General features: G+C 55.3%; 1 protein-coding gene across 4 annotated transcripts in view; it reads right to left on the bottom strand.

The window, feature by feature from the left end:
* The window catches only part of LOC122381899 (1-phosphatidylinositol 4,5-bisphosphate phosphodiesterase classes I and II-like), a 58775-nt gene that overhangs the window by 24135 nt on the left and 20081 nt on the right, over positions 1-14559 (bottom strand). For all 4 annotated transcript variants that reach the window (XM_043366669.1, XM_043366687.1, XM_043366678.1 and 1 more), the window contains exons 5-6: positions 9554-9691; positions 7874-8007 (exon numbers count right to left, since the gene is read on the bottom strand). In XM_043366669.1, coding sequence (XP_043222604.1) covers positions 7874-8007; positions 9554-9691 — 272 coding nt within the window. The remainder of the gene's footprint in view (positions 1-7873; positions 8008-9553; positions 9692-14559) is intronic.

The raw sequence follows: 14559 nt of genomic DNA, 5'->3' as shown, positions 1-14559 counted from the left end.
TCTTCGGGGAGCGGGTTTATTGTGCGGAACTTAGACGGAAAGCACGGTTAAACGAGTTCTTTGACAAATTTACGCCCGTTTCACGACGAAAAAGGCGGAAAAGGGGAGGCGAAACTACCACAAAAGCCACGGGAAACTGCTCCCATACCTACTTATTTCTGGTTTCAGTACATAGAAAGGCCATATGAAACAGCTCATTTTGATTGGATCAGTGCACCTTTCCAGCTCGTCAACTCCACTTTAAAACCATTAAATCCCACCGCCCCCCCCCCCTTCCCCCCCCCCCCCCAGCTCCCTCTATGTCTGCGGTCCAAACCTCGAGTCTCAAATCCAATCATCGCACTCAATACCCTGAAGTCACGCACGGTAGCCGTCTCCCGGTCATTCCGCCCCGCCCGCCGGCACAGTTCCAAAACTGGGCGCGCGGCGCGCCGGCTGCGGCACCGGTGTCCCCGGCGCGCCGCAAATGTCGCCGGGCCGCCGCCGGTGACACGCCGCTCCTCTGACCGGGGTAATAGCGGAGCCAAAGGTCAGCGCTGGGCCGGCCGAGCGCGGACAGACTGGCACCGCCCGGCGCGGCGGCCAGCAGATCGTACACGTGGGTCCTCCCGCGGCGGTCAGCAGACCATGCCTGGCTAGGACCGCTCAGATTTCGGTGAAACGCGGCGCAACTGCTGCGTGCAAAGAACGGTCATCGAACCCACCCAGATCGACTTAACGTATCAGTGGCAGCCAATAATAGCGCAAACTGGGCCACAACGGCCGATTAGAGACACGGATCAATCAAGTCAATAGTCTACGGTCAACGCTCGGAGAGGATCCGTGTTGAAAAGTCTGGAATATTAATTAACTTGTATCAATGTTCTTCGCCACAGACACATTGTTTCGACGCGCTCGTATACAGGCTGTGGACACCCAGTGGAATTTCCATCCGGTCATACCAGACGCCAGTGTTTACATTTCATCCACGAACACAGACTCATGTGAGGAATCCAAGGAATGCCGACTATCCCGTCACCCATAAACACAGCACACTGTACTAGGTCGGCGTATCTGGCTAACCAGTTTCCACTCGTCTCTCGGCACGGCACAATTGAGAGCCTCACCCAGGGCCCACCCGGAACAACAACATCGGACACTTCCCCGCTGTTTACCATAGATCAGCTGGGTGGGCAGCCGGGCAGCTGGTCCGGGGTAGGCTGCCCAGGGACGGTCTCCTTCTCTTTACGGTGCAGATGGGTAGATAGCATTCAGCAAGAGGCGGGAGGCCACTTGACGGACGGAGAGTACCCACAGCGGCACAGGAGATGTGGGGTGGGGATATAAAAGATGGCACAGAGAGGGGAGATGTGGAATGTGGTGGGAGAGACGGATAAAATCAGATGGTGATTCCCCACACCGAAGTACAAATGAGCGTAGAAAATGTTGAAATGAGCTAATCGCCTCTTGGTTCATCCCACACCACTGCACGTCCCGGCTACCTCAGTCAGCTCCCACAAACAACCACCAGCACAAACCAGCACCAACCAGCTCTCATCAGCCGGCTGGTTCATCCGACGTGCAGCCGGCTCCCACCAGCTCTCATCAGCCGGCTGGTCCGTTCCCAGCGCGTTCCGCAGCATTACCAGAACGGAAGCTGGGCCGGACGTCGGCTAGCGAAATTACACAACTGTGGGCCGATACCAGCGTACCGAGATGCACCGGCCGGGTAGTCATGGATTGTAAGGTACCGGAAGAAAGATAATATGACTGTTTCCGTTATTCTCATTTCTGCTCGGTGGAGTAACCGGCGGATCGTCGTGTGCATTGTGCAGCCAAGTTCCAAGATAGCATGAGTGCTTGGTGCAGCCTTTCGTTCAACCATGTGACCCCTTCGTTTATGCACGGCTCCCGCGCCCCTCGTCCGACCGGACAGGCAGGCTCTGTGATGTATTCAGGTGTTATATTCCAGCTGTCCAACGTCTGAGACTGCTCAGCTACATGCTGCAGTAAACTACTAACTGGTGACCGAATACTGACCTGTTGGGTCACCTGTTCCTGACCCGCATCACACCAGTTTAATATGGAGTCACTCTTGTGGCATGAGTGAACAGATTGCAAGATTGCCGCTCACACCGCATTGTCCAGACAGGCGTCAGGTCCTGTCTTCAAAACCGATCAACGACGACCACTTTTAAAGTAATACAGAATAAACAGTAAATTGCCTATCACGAAACGAGTATTCAGAATCGTGACAAAACAAATATGCCATCGATACTGGCGAGCCATGTCGATTGTCGAGCATAACGCTTGCAGCGCGTACAGCCCCGTCGGTAGGTGGTTTGATGGCAGGGTCGATTCTCGGATCACCAGCGTCCCAATTTCGCAGCCGTCACCAACTAAATGAGCTGTCGTCACATAAGCTGCTGACATGTCGTTCATCAAAAGCTAACTAGCCCTTGGCTGTCGGATTAATACCGAATCATCAAAAGACCAGAGCTGGGTAAGATCAAATCTGTCAAAAAGGATTAATGGCTTATAATAAGTGTAGCTTGACATCGATTGCTAAGAGAAGCTTGATGTAACTGGAAACGGTTTTAAATTTCCATTTGGTGAATTACACTTGCAGTGGTGCAATGCAAACCCATTTCTGCCCGATTGCTTATTACAAAGGCTGCAAACTTATAAATGATTTTCCGCTTAAAATCCTTTACTCCTTAAATACATATGGCGGCTGAGCCCAACACCATCCTACGTAAAAAAGCCTCCTAGTTTAAGCAGCTCCTCGTTTGACAAGACCTATCTCCCACCGCTCCTCCGGCCGTCCGGCCGTCTCTCTCCTCGGGATGCGTCATTTTCAATCGCGGCCGTCGTCGGCTGAGAGGCCGAGAGCCGTCCGGAGCCGGTCGGAGCCGACAGCCGAGAGGCCGAGACCCGCCGTCGGTAACGACGTTGCTCGCACTCGGCGGCCACTTCACGTCCGAGCCGACCGGCCCCGAGAGCCGCCCGGGGACGCCGGCGGCCTCACAATCAGCCGAGCTGGCGGGATGACGGCACTCTCAGACGCACACCCACACACCAGTGCAGCGGCAGGCCAGCGCAGCCCGAGGCAGCCCTCAGACCCAGCGCAACCCGAGATAGTCATCAAACTCAGCGCAGCGGGCCAGCGAAGCCCCAGACCGTCCTCAGACCCACAGCAGAGGCAGGGCAGCGCAGCCAGAGACAGCCTCTCAGACCCAGCGCGGTGGGCGCACACAGAGACAAGCCCAGACCCAGCACGGCACGATCACGGCAGAAGACAAATGAATAACACCCACCGGGAGATGAGAGCCAGATGACACGGAAAGCTCGACGACGCGAGACAAACAAATTGCGGCCAAATAACGCTGTAAACACGGCCGATTGCAGAAGAACTCAATGACGCGAATGGATGCCATTCCCGCAATTACCTAACGGTTCACTGAGCATGGGATACATCGCTGATGAGCTCCCGGTCCAGAGCTAGCGGAAATGAACGTCATCCACAACAGACGCGCTGGGTGCGCCGGATAGTTCAGAGGCGTCATCAGCGGTATCGCCGCCGGCCGCCCGCCAGCAGTGCCGTCTGCGCCGTGTCAGCAGGGCGGCCGGCGTGATCTGCGGACCGGCGACAGCAGCGGCCACCTCAGACAGCCGGGCTTCGGCCTCGGGTGACGTCAGCACTAACGGGTTCGGGGGCGTGGCGGGGGAGGGGGAGCCTTCAGAGAGCGGGGATGATAATGAATAACCGGTTCGGCGACGGTTCAATAAAATGACATCCTTGTCACTCAATCAACGCGTAAGGAGCCAGCAACATTCCCAGAATATCATACTGACTGGTAATTGCAATCAGCATGTGAATGATGCAGCATATTCTTGCAATGATTCTCTCATCATCTTAGAACATCAAAGGACGTCCACCTCGCCCCGTTACTCGGCCCTGCCTCTGGCGCTCCCTGTCACCACGATTGGTGCGGACAGGCTGGTGCGGGCGGTTCCAGGCGACTGCGGGCCGCTGGAACCCGCCCACTTTAGCAGCACCGCCACCACCACCAGCCGGCGAGCGATTCCCCGGAGCGGCGGGGGCGGCGGCCGTTCGGCGCCTCCGATGGCCGCCGAGGCTAAATTTAGACCCGATGAGCGCCGGACACCGCTTTGACGGGTCAAATTTAGGGCAGAAAAATGTCAGCACGATTGTAGTGGGCCACATAAAGCGGCGGACCTGCACACACGCCGGTCGTGAACGGGCGGCGCCGTCTCGGCGGCTGCACGGAGTCGGCCAGGCATCCTTTGAGATGAGATCAATACTGCACAGCAGGGTGGGACAAGGCGGTGGTTTGTTTTTGACTCAAAAGGGCAAGTGTGCTCTTTGTGGTGCAACTTAAACCATAACGAGTGAAGTATATTCAGCTGCCGCTGACCTTTCCCAAAGTGCAGGCTCTCAGTCACTCTCAACAGGTTGTTCGCAGTTGCACATTCCTAGTGGCGCCATAATGCCAGGGCCGACTTAACGTGTTACATAACATGACGGATCAGGGGTAGCACGTTCAGCGGACGGCCTCTAATTCATCGCGCTGGCTGACACGGACAAATCACGGCCATCCTGCCAGCCCGAGACGTGCGTACGGCAAGCACTGGCCGTCCGGTGTTCCATGGCCGTGTGGCAGTGATGAAGGCGATTCCAGCGCCACATACCGCTACCGGCACACACTTAGTAACCATGCCAAGGGACAAAAAACGTCGGTAGACGCATGGTGCGGGACCAGGTCCACTCCTCTACTCAAATATGAGTGAAAGACTCGTCGTTCAAATAAAATCTATACCCCAGTTTATGAATTTCCATCCGTCCCTGACAAAGCACAATCCAACCAAAACAACAACACTGCGCTGGCGGCGGCTAAATTCAAGCTCCACCACAGACGGCGCGGAGACACCAGAAGCCCCCTGCCCCCCTCCCCTAGCGTCCTAATAACGGTCTGCCGTCGACACCGGAGCCGGCGCCGCTTCCCAGAAAATGGCCGTCGGCACCGTCGGCACAGACAGCGACGACGACGACGACGGCAGGGACAGCGTCGACGACGGCACGAACAGGAAGGCGGATGCCATGCTAAGAAATTCTCAGGTAAAAACGCTTGGTTGTAGGTATCGAGACATGCCTTACGATATACGCCCCATTTCCTCATTATCCCACCAGATGCCTACGCACTAAGCATCGCTAAGCAGGGCGCTCGTTACGCCAGCGTTTCTTATAGGTAATTCTCCCCCGTGCGCCTGAGTGGAATGGAGATATCAGCGTTTTCCCTCGGCAAAACACGCTGGTCGGTTGGAAATTAGAACACAAAGAAAATCATATGGCTTTAGTCAGCACTAAGCTCCAAGTAAAATACGGCCAAGTCAGCACTTATCAAATTACGACGATGAAGAGTTGATAGGCGCAGAAAAATTAACTGAAGAATCCAATCTACTTCACCGAAGACGGGGCGAGCCGGCTGAACGCCCAGAATAGAGCACAATGCTGCGGGCCCAAACAGCGGGCTGCGTAAGCGTCTCGCAGTCGGGCGCAGTCATTAGCGAGCTCTTATAAACAGCGGCGGCCGCCGCCGGGGGCGGTCTGCGCCGCCACAGAGGCCGGCGCGGACCCCACGGGGGCTCTGTGCCGTGTGCCGCCAGGGACTCCGGAGTCAGGGGGGGGGGGGGGGTGACATCCCAAGGACTGCCACCGCCAGCCAGTATGTCCTGACAGTCGAGTAGCGGTCAACACCACAGGCACGCGCCATGGATGGTCACGGCACCATCCAGTGTCGCGGCAGCAATCAGCAGACCGCCCCACCACGGCGGCCGCACGGTCACCACAAACAATTCCCAATCCGCGCCTGTCCGGACCGCCTGCCACCCCGCGGGGTCTCGGCAATGCAGGCTGGCAGTGGCCAGGGCAGGATAGGGAATAGATAGCAGGGACGGGCGGGCAGGGACAAAACAGGACAAGGTTAGAACCCGGCACATCCCAGCACCGACGTCCCACAGGGCGGCGTCGGTGGACGGTCGAACTCCCGTCGCCCGTCCGTCGCCCGTTCGTCGCCGGGAGGCGGTGGGTGCCGCGACAGCCGTCACTGAGCCCGTCATGAATAGGCAATGGCTGCCGGCCGGCGGCCGGTCGGCGCTCACCAATAGGGTCATCGATTGTGTCTGTCGCGCGGCCGGCGCCGGCCGACCAGTGGCTTCTGCTGGCCGTCAGACGCTGGACTCGGGGTCGGGGTCGGGGTCAGGTGGTGGGCTCAGAATAGAGGTGGCAAAATGTGGACACGATGACCCGGTCCAAAGAACCGGTCTGGATCCATATAGTTCTAGACCGGTTCCTGGAAATTTTCTGACGGGTCCAACCGGGTCCTACCATAAACCTACATCTTGCACTCTACGCCTGATTGCAAAATATTGAAGTAAATGGGAAGAAAACATTTGCTCATGTATGTTCCTTTCCACACTATAGCTCATAAGCATTCCCAGTAGGAAAAAGGCTAACATGATGCAACTAATGGTTTCTACAAATGGTTTGTATTCATTGACTTTTGGGGAACGGGTCCAACTGGTTCCGATTCCATTTTATAACGGGTCTGACTGGTTCCAGAAATGTCCAGCCGGGTCTGGTTCGAGTCTGGTACCCAAAATTGTCACCTTTTGCCACCTCTAGCTCAGAAGCGCCGCAGCGCGAGGAAGCAGGCGAAGCTTATGCCGCTTCTGATACCTGCCCGCGTTGCCGCAAGGAGATGAGACAGGTCCAACGCCCACTAGGTAAACAATGCGGGTCGGACAGACGGCAAAAAGGCGCCATCAGCGAACGCCGCCGCTGGGATTGGCCGAATAACACACGGCCGGAATAGCGCCTCGTCGGGATCGATGGAGGTACTGAGCGTGGACCGGCAGATCCTCGCCCCACGCAGTCGGGCCAGACATACAGCCACGGCCCGTGGACCGGGCATAAGGGTTATTCTGGCTACTTTTCGCCTCTCTCGTGCTAAATGTAAGCGCTGAGATGGCAGTTGGAACCGGTAGCAAAGTTAACTCGAGAATTAGGTGTCAGAGAGGTCATTTGCAACATGTTTGTCTGTAGGCTACTACAGAAAACCTTGCAATACCGTCCGTCTCAAGAATCGTAGTACCACACTGCCGTTCCAGCCAAGCGTCATCGTTCTAGCACCAACGCTCAAACACAGCAGCACCGTGACGATACTGCCAATGACATCACAAATCAAACAAACGATCGCTGACGATGATCGCACCCAGGGCGTCTCAAACGAGTGATCCGCCGAATCCCATCCATGATGAAAAGTCAACGTCGTGAATTCCTTGGCGAGCGTCTGATCTGGGAAGAACACGCCACCATCCTCACGCTGTGTAGCTCACCATGCTAGGAGAAGGTGTTCGTTGGTTTGCTCCCTGCCGACTTCGCAAATGAACTTTCCTAATTGGTACCCGGAGATGGCGAGCTCAGAATGAGATTTTTTGCCTTGAAGCTCAAAGCTGAGCAGTGAGCAGAGAAAAATCAACAAAGAACGATATACTCGTAATTTACGTATGAGGCCCTTTGCTCTAATGAGGAGCGCACATCTGAGTAACAACTAGATAAGTACCTGCATGCCACTGTGTGACGAGAGGGATTCCCTGTCTCATTTGAAATTGAAATGGCTCGACTAAGGTAGAGCACGAGCTTGAGTTACCGTTCTGGCTCATTAAAGCTCCGCTATTCGCACGTCTTTTGATGGGACATCTCGCCATTATCGCCCCGCTCTCAGATCTGGGACCGGTCGCGGTATCCCGTATTCCCCATATTCGGGTTCCCCACGCTGCCCGGTGACCGGGGAGGTCCGTCAACACTCACTGTTTGACGGGGATCCGGCCGGCGCGATCCACGTCCCGACAGATGCGTGTGTGCGCCTTCTGCAGGAACGTGGTGATGCTGCCGTTCAGCGACAGCAGGTTGTACGCCATCTTCAGCAGCTCGTCGCACCACAGCTGGGGAGAAGTCAGGTCAGGTCAGGTCAGGTCAGGTCAGGTCAAGGCACATTGCTGATATTTCAGCTGGGTAAAACTGTCGATGAACAGTCCTATCAGAGGTCGCTCCGCACACGCATGACATGGGCATGGGGACTCAGGGGAGGCCATACGGATTATTCATGCATGTGCAACTATAGATCAGCCAAGCAGCGATCAAACGCTGGAAGCACATCATATCTGGAAGCTACCGCATTTCATTCAGTCATTAAGCAGCAGTCAGTCTGCTGTTTGAACATTTTGCTCATAAAAACGATGGTATTAGAACGTAACAATACCAATCAGCATCCAAGTTTCACGATACATTCGAACAAAAGGTTGCTATATTGGACCCAGTTAGATAGTTCACCAGTTGGTCCCCATCAAAGCCCTTGCATGCAAAGGGACAATGAGCATTAACTGCTATAAATATGAATCGATTCCGGTAGCCTTGTTAGATAGATCTTGTTAAGGCCTTGATGGTCGAAGTTTGTCATGATCGATCATAGTCAAAGGCCAAGACCATGGTTTGTTGCCACCAGCAGTCACAAAGTCCCAGCGTGTGAATCGATAATCGATACGCGGGCCGCTATGGCGCAGTGACACCAGCTACGGAGCTGTCACCAGCGACCCCATTTTATAAATTGACGTACTTCGCCATTCACGCCATACAAAGCAGCGTCTAAAACGATAAAAGTGTTGGGAAATATGCATTCACGTGAATTTACTCATTCCTAGTAATGTTGAGATGAGATGCGATGGACGCAAATGCGAGGGAAGCATTTTGCATTGGCAATTTGTGGTGATTACTGATTATGCTTCCGTAAGCGCTGTTAGAAAAAAAAAATCAGCAGCGCTGGGTGAGAAGCAACCGATGTGTGCTATGAGCAGTGAGCACCCCACTGCCCCTGATTCCTATGATCATGCCATATCACGTCGAGCTGCGTTCTCACTCAACCGTGGTACCGGCGCACACCACCGGATAATAACGATAATAACCCAGCCTGTGTGACACATCGGCACCACCACCGGCGTCATCCACTCACAGTAACACGGGCGGCCGACCGGACCGGCCTCAGGCAGGGGTGTCGTGAGCGGTACCATAGCGTGACGAGCGGGAACTATCGCCCGCGGACCAGACATTCAGACCAATCAGACCAAATGACTTCCTGGCCCTACACGTCACTGGGATGTATATCCGGTGATATGGATACGGGGGCCAGATTTAGATGTGTTTTGTAATGTTTCTCTTCGAAGTCACAGACGGTGGTAGAGGACCAAATTTAGATTATTTTTGTAATGTAACCTTTCAAAGTGCTCCGAATATATCAAGAACAGCGAATAGTATCCTACGTATGTTCTGCCAGAAATATGTCTGAACCATTTATCTGTACAAAAATCGACCGAAAGAGAAATGCATTGCTTTTCATCTTGACTAATTTGTTCGCATGTTTAATTTCACAATGAGCACTGAACGGTGAAGCGACCCTATCTCGTCCGTATCGCTAATGCTGCAGCACTATCCTACCTTGGCCGTGTCGCGACTGTTGCAGCAGAAGTTGACGAAGCTGACGTTGACCACGTCCGGGCCGTAGCAGACGGTCAGCGTCTTGTCCTCCAGGGTGCCCGTGCTGCCCATGGTGACGATTTCCCGCACCTTCTGGTCCTGCGGGTGAAAAGGAGCGGGTTAGGGCGAGTCACTGCGAGTCGGTGGCTGATGGTGTCGCGTAGAAACAGACAGGTCACAGAGAGACGTGACAGGCAGGTTGACAGACAGGTCAGACGAGACTGCACAGGATCAGTCAGTATGATTGCGTAGCGGCTTTGGCCATCCCCTTCCGATTCTTGAAAATAAGAACGGTGGCAGTGGTTTGGCAGCTATTAGAAGAAATAGGTTCACCCTAAACTGGGTACGATTACAAACGTGCCAACGACACAGACAGACATGAGCACAGCTAGTACTATGTTCATACCGTAGCTATTTCCGTTTAAAAAGCCCTGCGACAAACGACCCTGATTGGACCGGCGAGCTGAGTGGCCGGGCCGGGTCGCGGGGGCTGCACGGCCGGGTCAGGGAGCTCACACGATGGCACGGGCAGTCGACTGCAGCGACGTCCGGGTCGCCAGTGGCACTGCGGGGTCAGCTGGGGTCACACAGTGTCACAGAGAGCGACCGGAGATGGCGCGACCGCACGGTGACAGAAGCCGGACAAAATTCGGGAGTCGACTACCGAGTACCGACGCCAGTTCCGATACCTAACGAATAACGATACTCCCTAGCATAATAAGTAGCCAAGACAGACCGTCGTTAACCGTTTTCATCGTTTCTGAACACCCACCTCCCACAGGGTGACAATAAACGGTCCTCATAAGTAATATCGACCGTTGATTACACCGCAGCACACTGTGGATTCCATAGACACCGACCGTTGATTACGCGAGCGCGAGCCGCGACGGCGAATTCCATCATCAGTTCCGGCACGTATTGCGCCGCCGAGGCGCGCTATTTCTTCGGTCCATTGGTCACAGACATACAGTTTTTTTCGTGACGGCGTTTTTGCTAGCGGCCGACGGGAGCCTGTATTACTGTTAACTCGATCGATGCGCGCCAGGGAATGAGTAGCGTCTGGTATCAACAGCCCGCTGTGGACAGGTAGGTAGTCGCTGAATGGGTAGCGTCTGGTAAGTATCAACAATCCGCACTGGACAGGTAATCGCTGAGGCGACTGCCGCGGTAGTAATGTGGGGGTGATGAAGGTCGGAGCAGCGGCCTCGTTATGACCAAAGCCAGCTGTGGTGAAGTCTACATTCCATAGAATACCCCAGCTGTCGCCGTCACCTGCGTCCCAGACAGACGACGGTACTAGACACAGGCTGTCAATGGTCGGTCCAACCACAGAAGCCAGTAACCGACTCACCGCCAAATGTGTGCTGTTCGGACATCCTCGTCCATAGAGCCCCTGCAGGGCTGGCACAAAGAACGGCAGACCGTCCGGTACATACACCATACACAGTCCGCCGGTTACAAGGGTCTATTGCAGACGCAGAAGACAGATCGCTACAGGACAGGGTCTGGATACTGGATACTGGGTACACGCTACCGCGCAGAATTTGGAGACAAGATATGCAAGGATATGTAATAACTATTTCCTTTACACTACCCCGTCACTGGTCCACAAAAAAATATCGATGCAAAGCCGACTTAATTGCTTAAAAATGTTAGTCTAAATGAAATCCGGATATGTAGCATCCACCGGCCGGCCGCACTGACCCAGTGGCCGGCGCCCGTGATCGGATACACCGCTAACAGAACAGAGGCAGCCAACCCTCGCCGCCGGGAACCACCGCGGTGGCCGCAGCTCAGGGTACGCAGAAACAAGTGCAGCACCTACTTCTGGCGACAAGCCGTTTAGCCGTGGCACGTGGATGTTCGACGTTCGAACCTACGCCTGTCGCGGCCGGTCCCACACATCACCGAGGAAAAAACACTCGGACTTCGTGGTATCGTCCTAAATATGGCCTGACAACCAGTAGCGGCGGAACACCTTCCATTACCGAAGCGTATGTGCCCCCAAAAGTGGGCAGTGCCCCCACCCCACATACAGGGTGGGGACACTGCCGACTTTTGGTCCCATTCTTTCCATGCAACGCCCATAGGGCTAATGTTAAAATGCCAAAATCAAAGGGGGGCACGGTGCCCCGGTGCCCTCCCCGTTCCGCCGACTATGCTGACAACTGTCAGAGAGGCAAGGCCCACGACATCTTAGTGCCTAAGTCAGAACATTTTGAGTAGATTCTAACAAAGCCCCGTAGGGATTCGCATAAGATTCAGCTGCTCCTCGTCTTCCTGAAACCCCGCTTCTCCCTCAGACTAATGACGAAGGCCGCCGCCGCCACCACCAAAGCTATCCGTCACCGCCAATGCCGTCGCCGCACCGCTGCCGTCGCCGCTACCGCTGCTGTCACCGCCGCTTCTGTCCCCAGCGTCGGCACCAGTCAGCAGATCTCATTCAGAAGACGGACGGGGAGCCGGCGTCGCGTGCCGGCGCGCCGCGATCGTCCATCTGCACGACCCGCTCGGTGTCGTGTCAGCACCGCTCTCCAGCCTCCTCCTGATGAGTCGGCGGTGACGCTGGGCTCCGGAGCTCAGTGGATGCGCCTGATCGGACCCAAAAGTGTTATGGAAGAAGCGCACCATGAGTTTGGTGCTTGGAATCTTCAGGTGCTACGTATAATTCTCCTTCCGTATAGCCTACGCCTCAGTCAGTACGTTTAAAACCATCTGTCACATCCTACGTTTAATTCGCACGTCCAACTTCCCACATCAGACATTCCAAGAACCCACATCCCACATTCCACTAGCACCATTCGTCAGCCAGGATCTCGCCGCCGATTCGGACGTTACCTCCGCAGGGATCTCTGCTCGGCTTCCCACTGAAACTCAGTGTCATCGCGACAGCCCACCTCGCCAAGATGATAAACTGGAGCCACAAATCTACGCCGGGCGTCTCGGCATGTCCGTGATTGAAGTACGTCAGATGATACGTGGATATCAGATGATAGCGACGGGTGACATGAAGAACGATGGATGGCGGTGGGTAACAATGAACACAATGATGTTCATGTCTGAGGGCGATGGAAAGAAAGGGAAACACAGGGGACATGACGATGACACTGGCACTGTAAGGGAAACCCGTCAGCTAACCACGTCTCCCCTGCAGTCTCTCCGCTGCACAGTGAGTTCGTACTTTGTTGGTTCGCCATCGCGGACACGGGACAGGGCTGCTGCTACCGCTGCTGCTGCTGCCACTGCAGCCGCAGCCGCGACGGTGCGGCTCGACACCTGCTGTGCTCCGCCCGCCGCGGCCGACCGACCTACCGCAACGACCAGCCAGCTGGGACGGCGGCCGCCGCACTGCCCGCCAGGTGTGCTGGACTGGCCGACAGAGGCTGTGCCGCGCAGACGGGGTCGGATTGAAAAGGAACCCGTCTGATCTCGCACGGATCGAGACCTGAGCTATCGGGGGCCTCCGGTCACGAACGCAACGGATTGGGAGAGAAAATGTGGTGGGTGTTAGCCTTTCTAGGTGGATCAGGAGGAAATAAGTGGGAAATATGAAGACTTAAATTTCGTTTATTTCGCCTTAGGTAACAGAAGTCGACACTCGATAAAGGTAGCTTCTTCCTAGAAACAGCGCATCTCCTATTTCTTCACTCCTATAATTCCTTGAGCTAAAAAAATGTTAAAACGCCACCCCTCCCCTCACATTCACGACCGTCACCACCGCCCCGATACCCATGTAACGATACAGCCTACACCGCGCCGGCGCGGCCGTCCCGCCCCGCACGAGGTCCCTCATCAGTTGGACAGACAGCCGGCGGCCGGCTCACACGCGCCGCCGTACCGGTGTCAGACCGTAAACAGCCCCGGGGCGGTGGAACGGGCGGCCGGCGAGCGCCTGAGCGCCGCGCCGCCGCCGAGGTCAGGGCCGCCGCTCGATACTGCTAGGGCGGGCGGCACGGAGCGGCACAGAAGGAGCTGATAGGTACGGTACGGGCGGTACGGCGAGGTACAGCGCAACACGACTGGTGTGGCACGGAACGGTACGGGACGATAGGGGACGATATGGGACGGTAGGGCACAACATGATACTTCATATCAGCTGTAGGGTGATGTCACGTCCCAATCAAACACTGGACATACAGATGACATGCAGTTGCAGGCAGAATAATGTGACGTTCATCAGTTATTTAACAATGCAGCTTGCAAGTGTTGACTCAGTTGAGTCAAAAGCGACGGATGTTGAATAGTGAATGGTGCAATGATCCAAAAGGAATGAAATAGTTGCCGCACGACAATACTGCAGACGTGTAAAGCACTGCCATTCTTCATCGTACATCGCAATTTTGTGCTATGTGAAACGGCTGAGAAAACGGCAAATCATAACCTCGCGTGTCACAGTAGCGCCAAATGTGGCATGCGATGGCGATGAATGGCACGACTCGCGCGGTATTCATAAATCCCATGTTGTCACGATGCGGTATACGATATGCTGAGCGGCGGCATGTGATGTCGAGGAGTCTAAATATATCAGTGGGTCTGCCAGGGGGCGTGGCGTTGTTAGCCCCGAATCATGGTGCACCATCCCTCGGGACCAATGTACGACCGACTCAATAAAACGTCACGGTACAAACGGTCACGAAACGGAGACACGTCCCAACGAAATTCACGGTACAGCCGCCACTCATGATATACGGAGGCACAACCCAACACGGCACAACACGACATACCATCACAAACACTGCCATGTCGCGTGACGGGCACAGGCAAAACACCACACCACTGAGCCAGACATCATACATATTCTAGCGCTCCAGTGCGGTGCGCCGCTCGGGAGCCCTCCCTCCCTCCCCGAGGGACCCAGCGCCAGAGAGGCCCTCACACCGGCCCCCGACAGCCGCTATCGCCCCGGGCGAGCGAGCGCTCTCCTCCTCACGGCCCAGAGATAAGCACGCTCTTCAATAAAGCTGTCT

This window comes from Amphibalanus amphitrite, unplaced genomic scaffold, assembly GCF_019059575.1.
Source record: "Amphibalanus amphitrite isolate SeventyFive unplaced genomic scaffold, NRLGWU_Aamphi_draft 000011F_arrow, whole genome shotgun sequence".
In the NCBI taxonomy this organism is placed as follows: Eukaryota; Metazoa; Arthropoda; class Thecostraca; order Balanomorpha; family Balanidae; genus Amphibalanus; species Amphibalanus amphitrite.
Note: the sequence above shows the minus strand (reverse complement) of the source record. Positions and strands in the feature narration are given on the sequence as shown.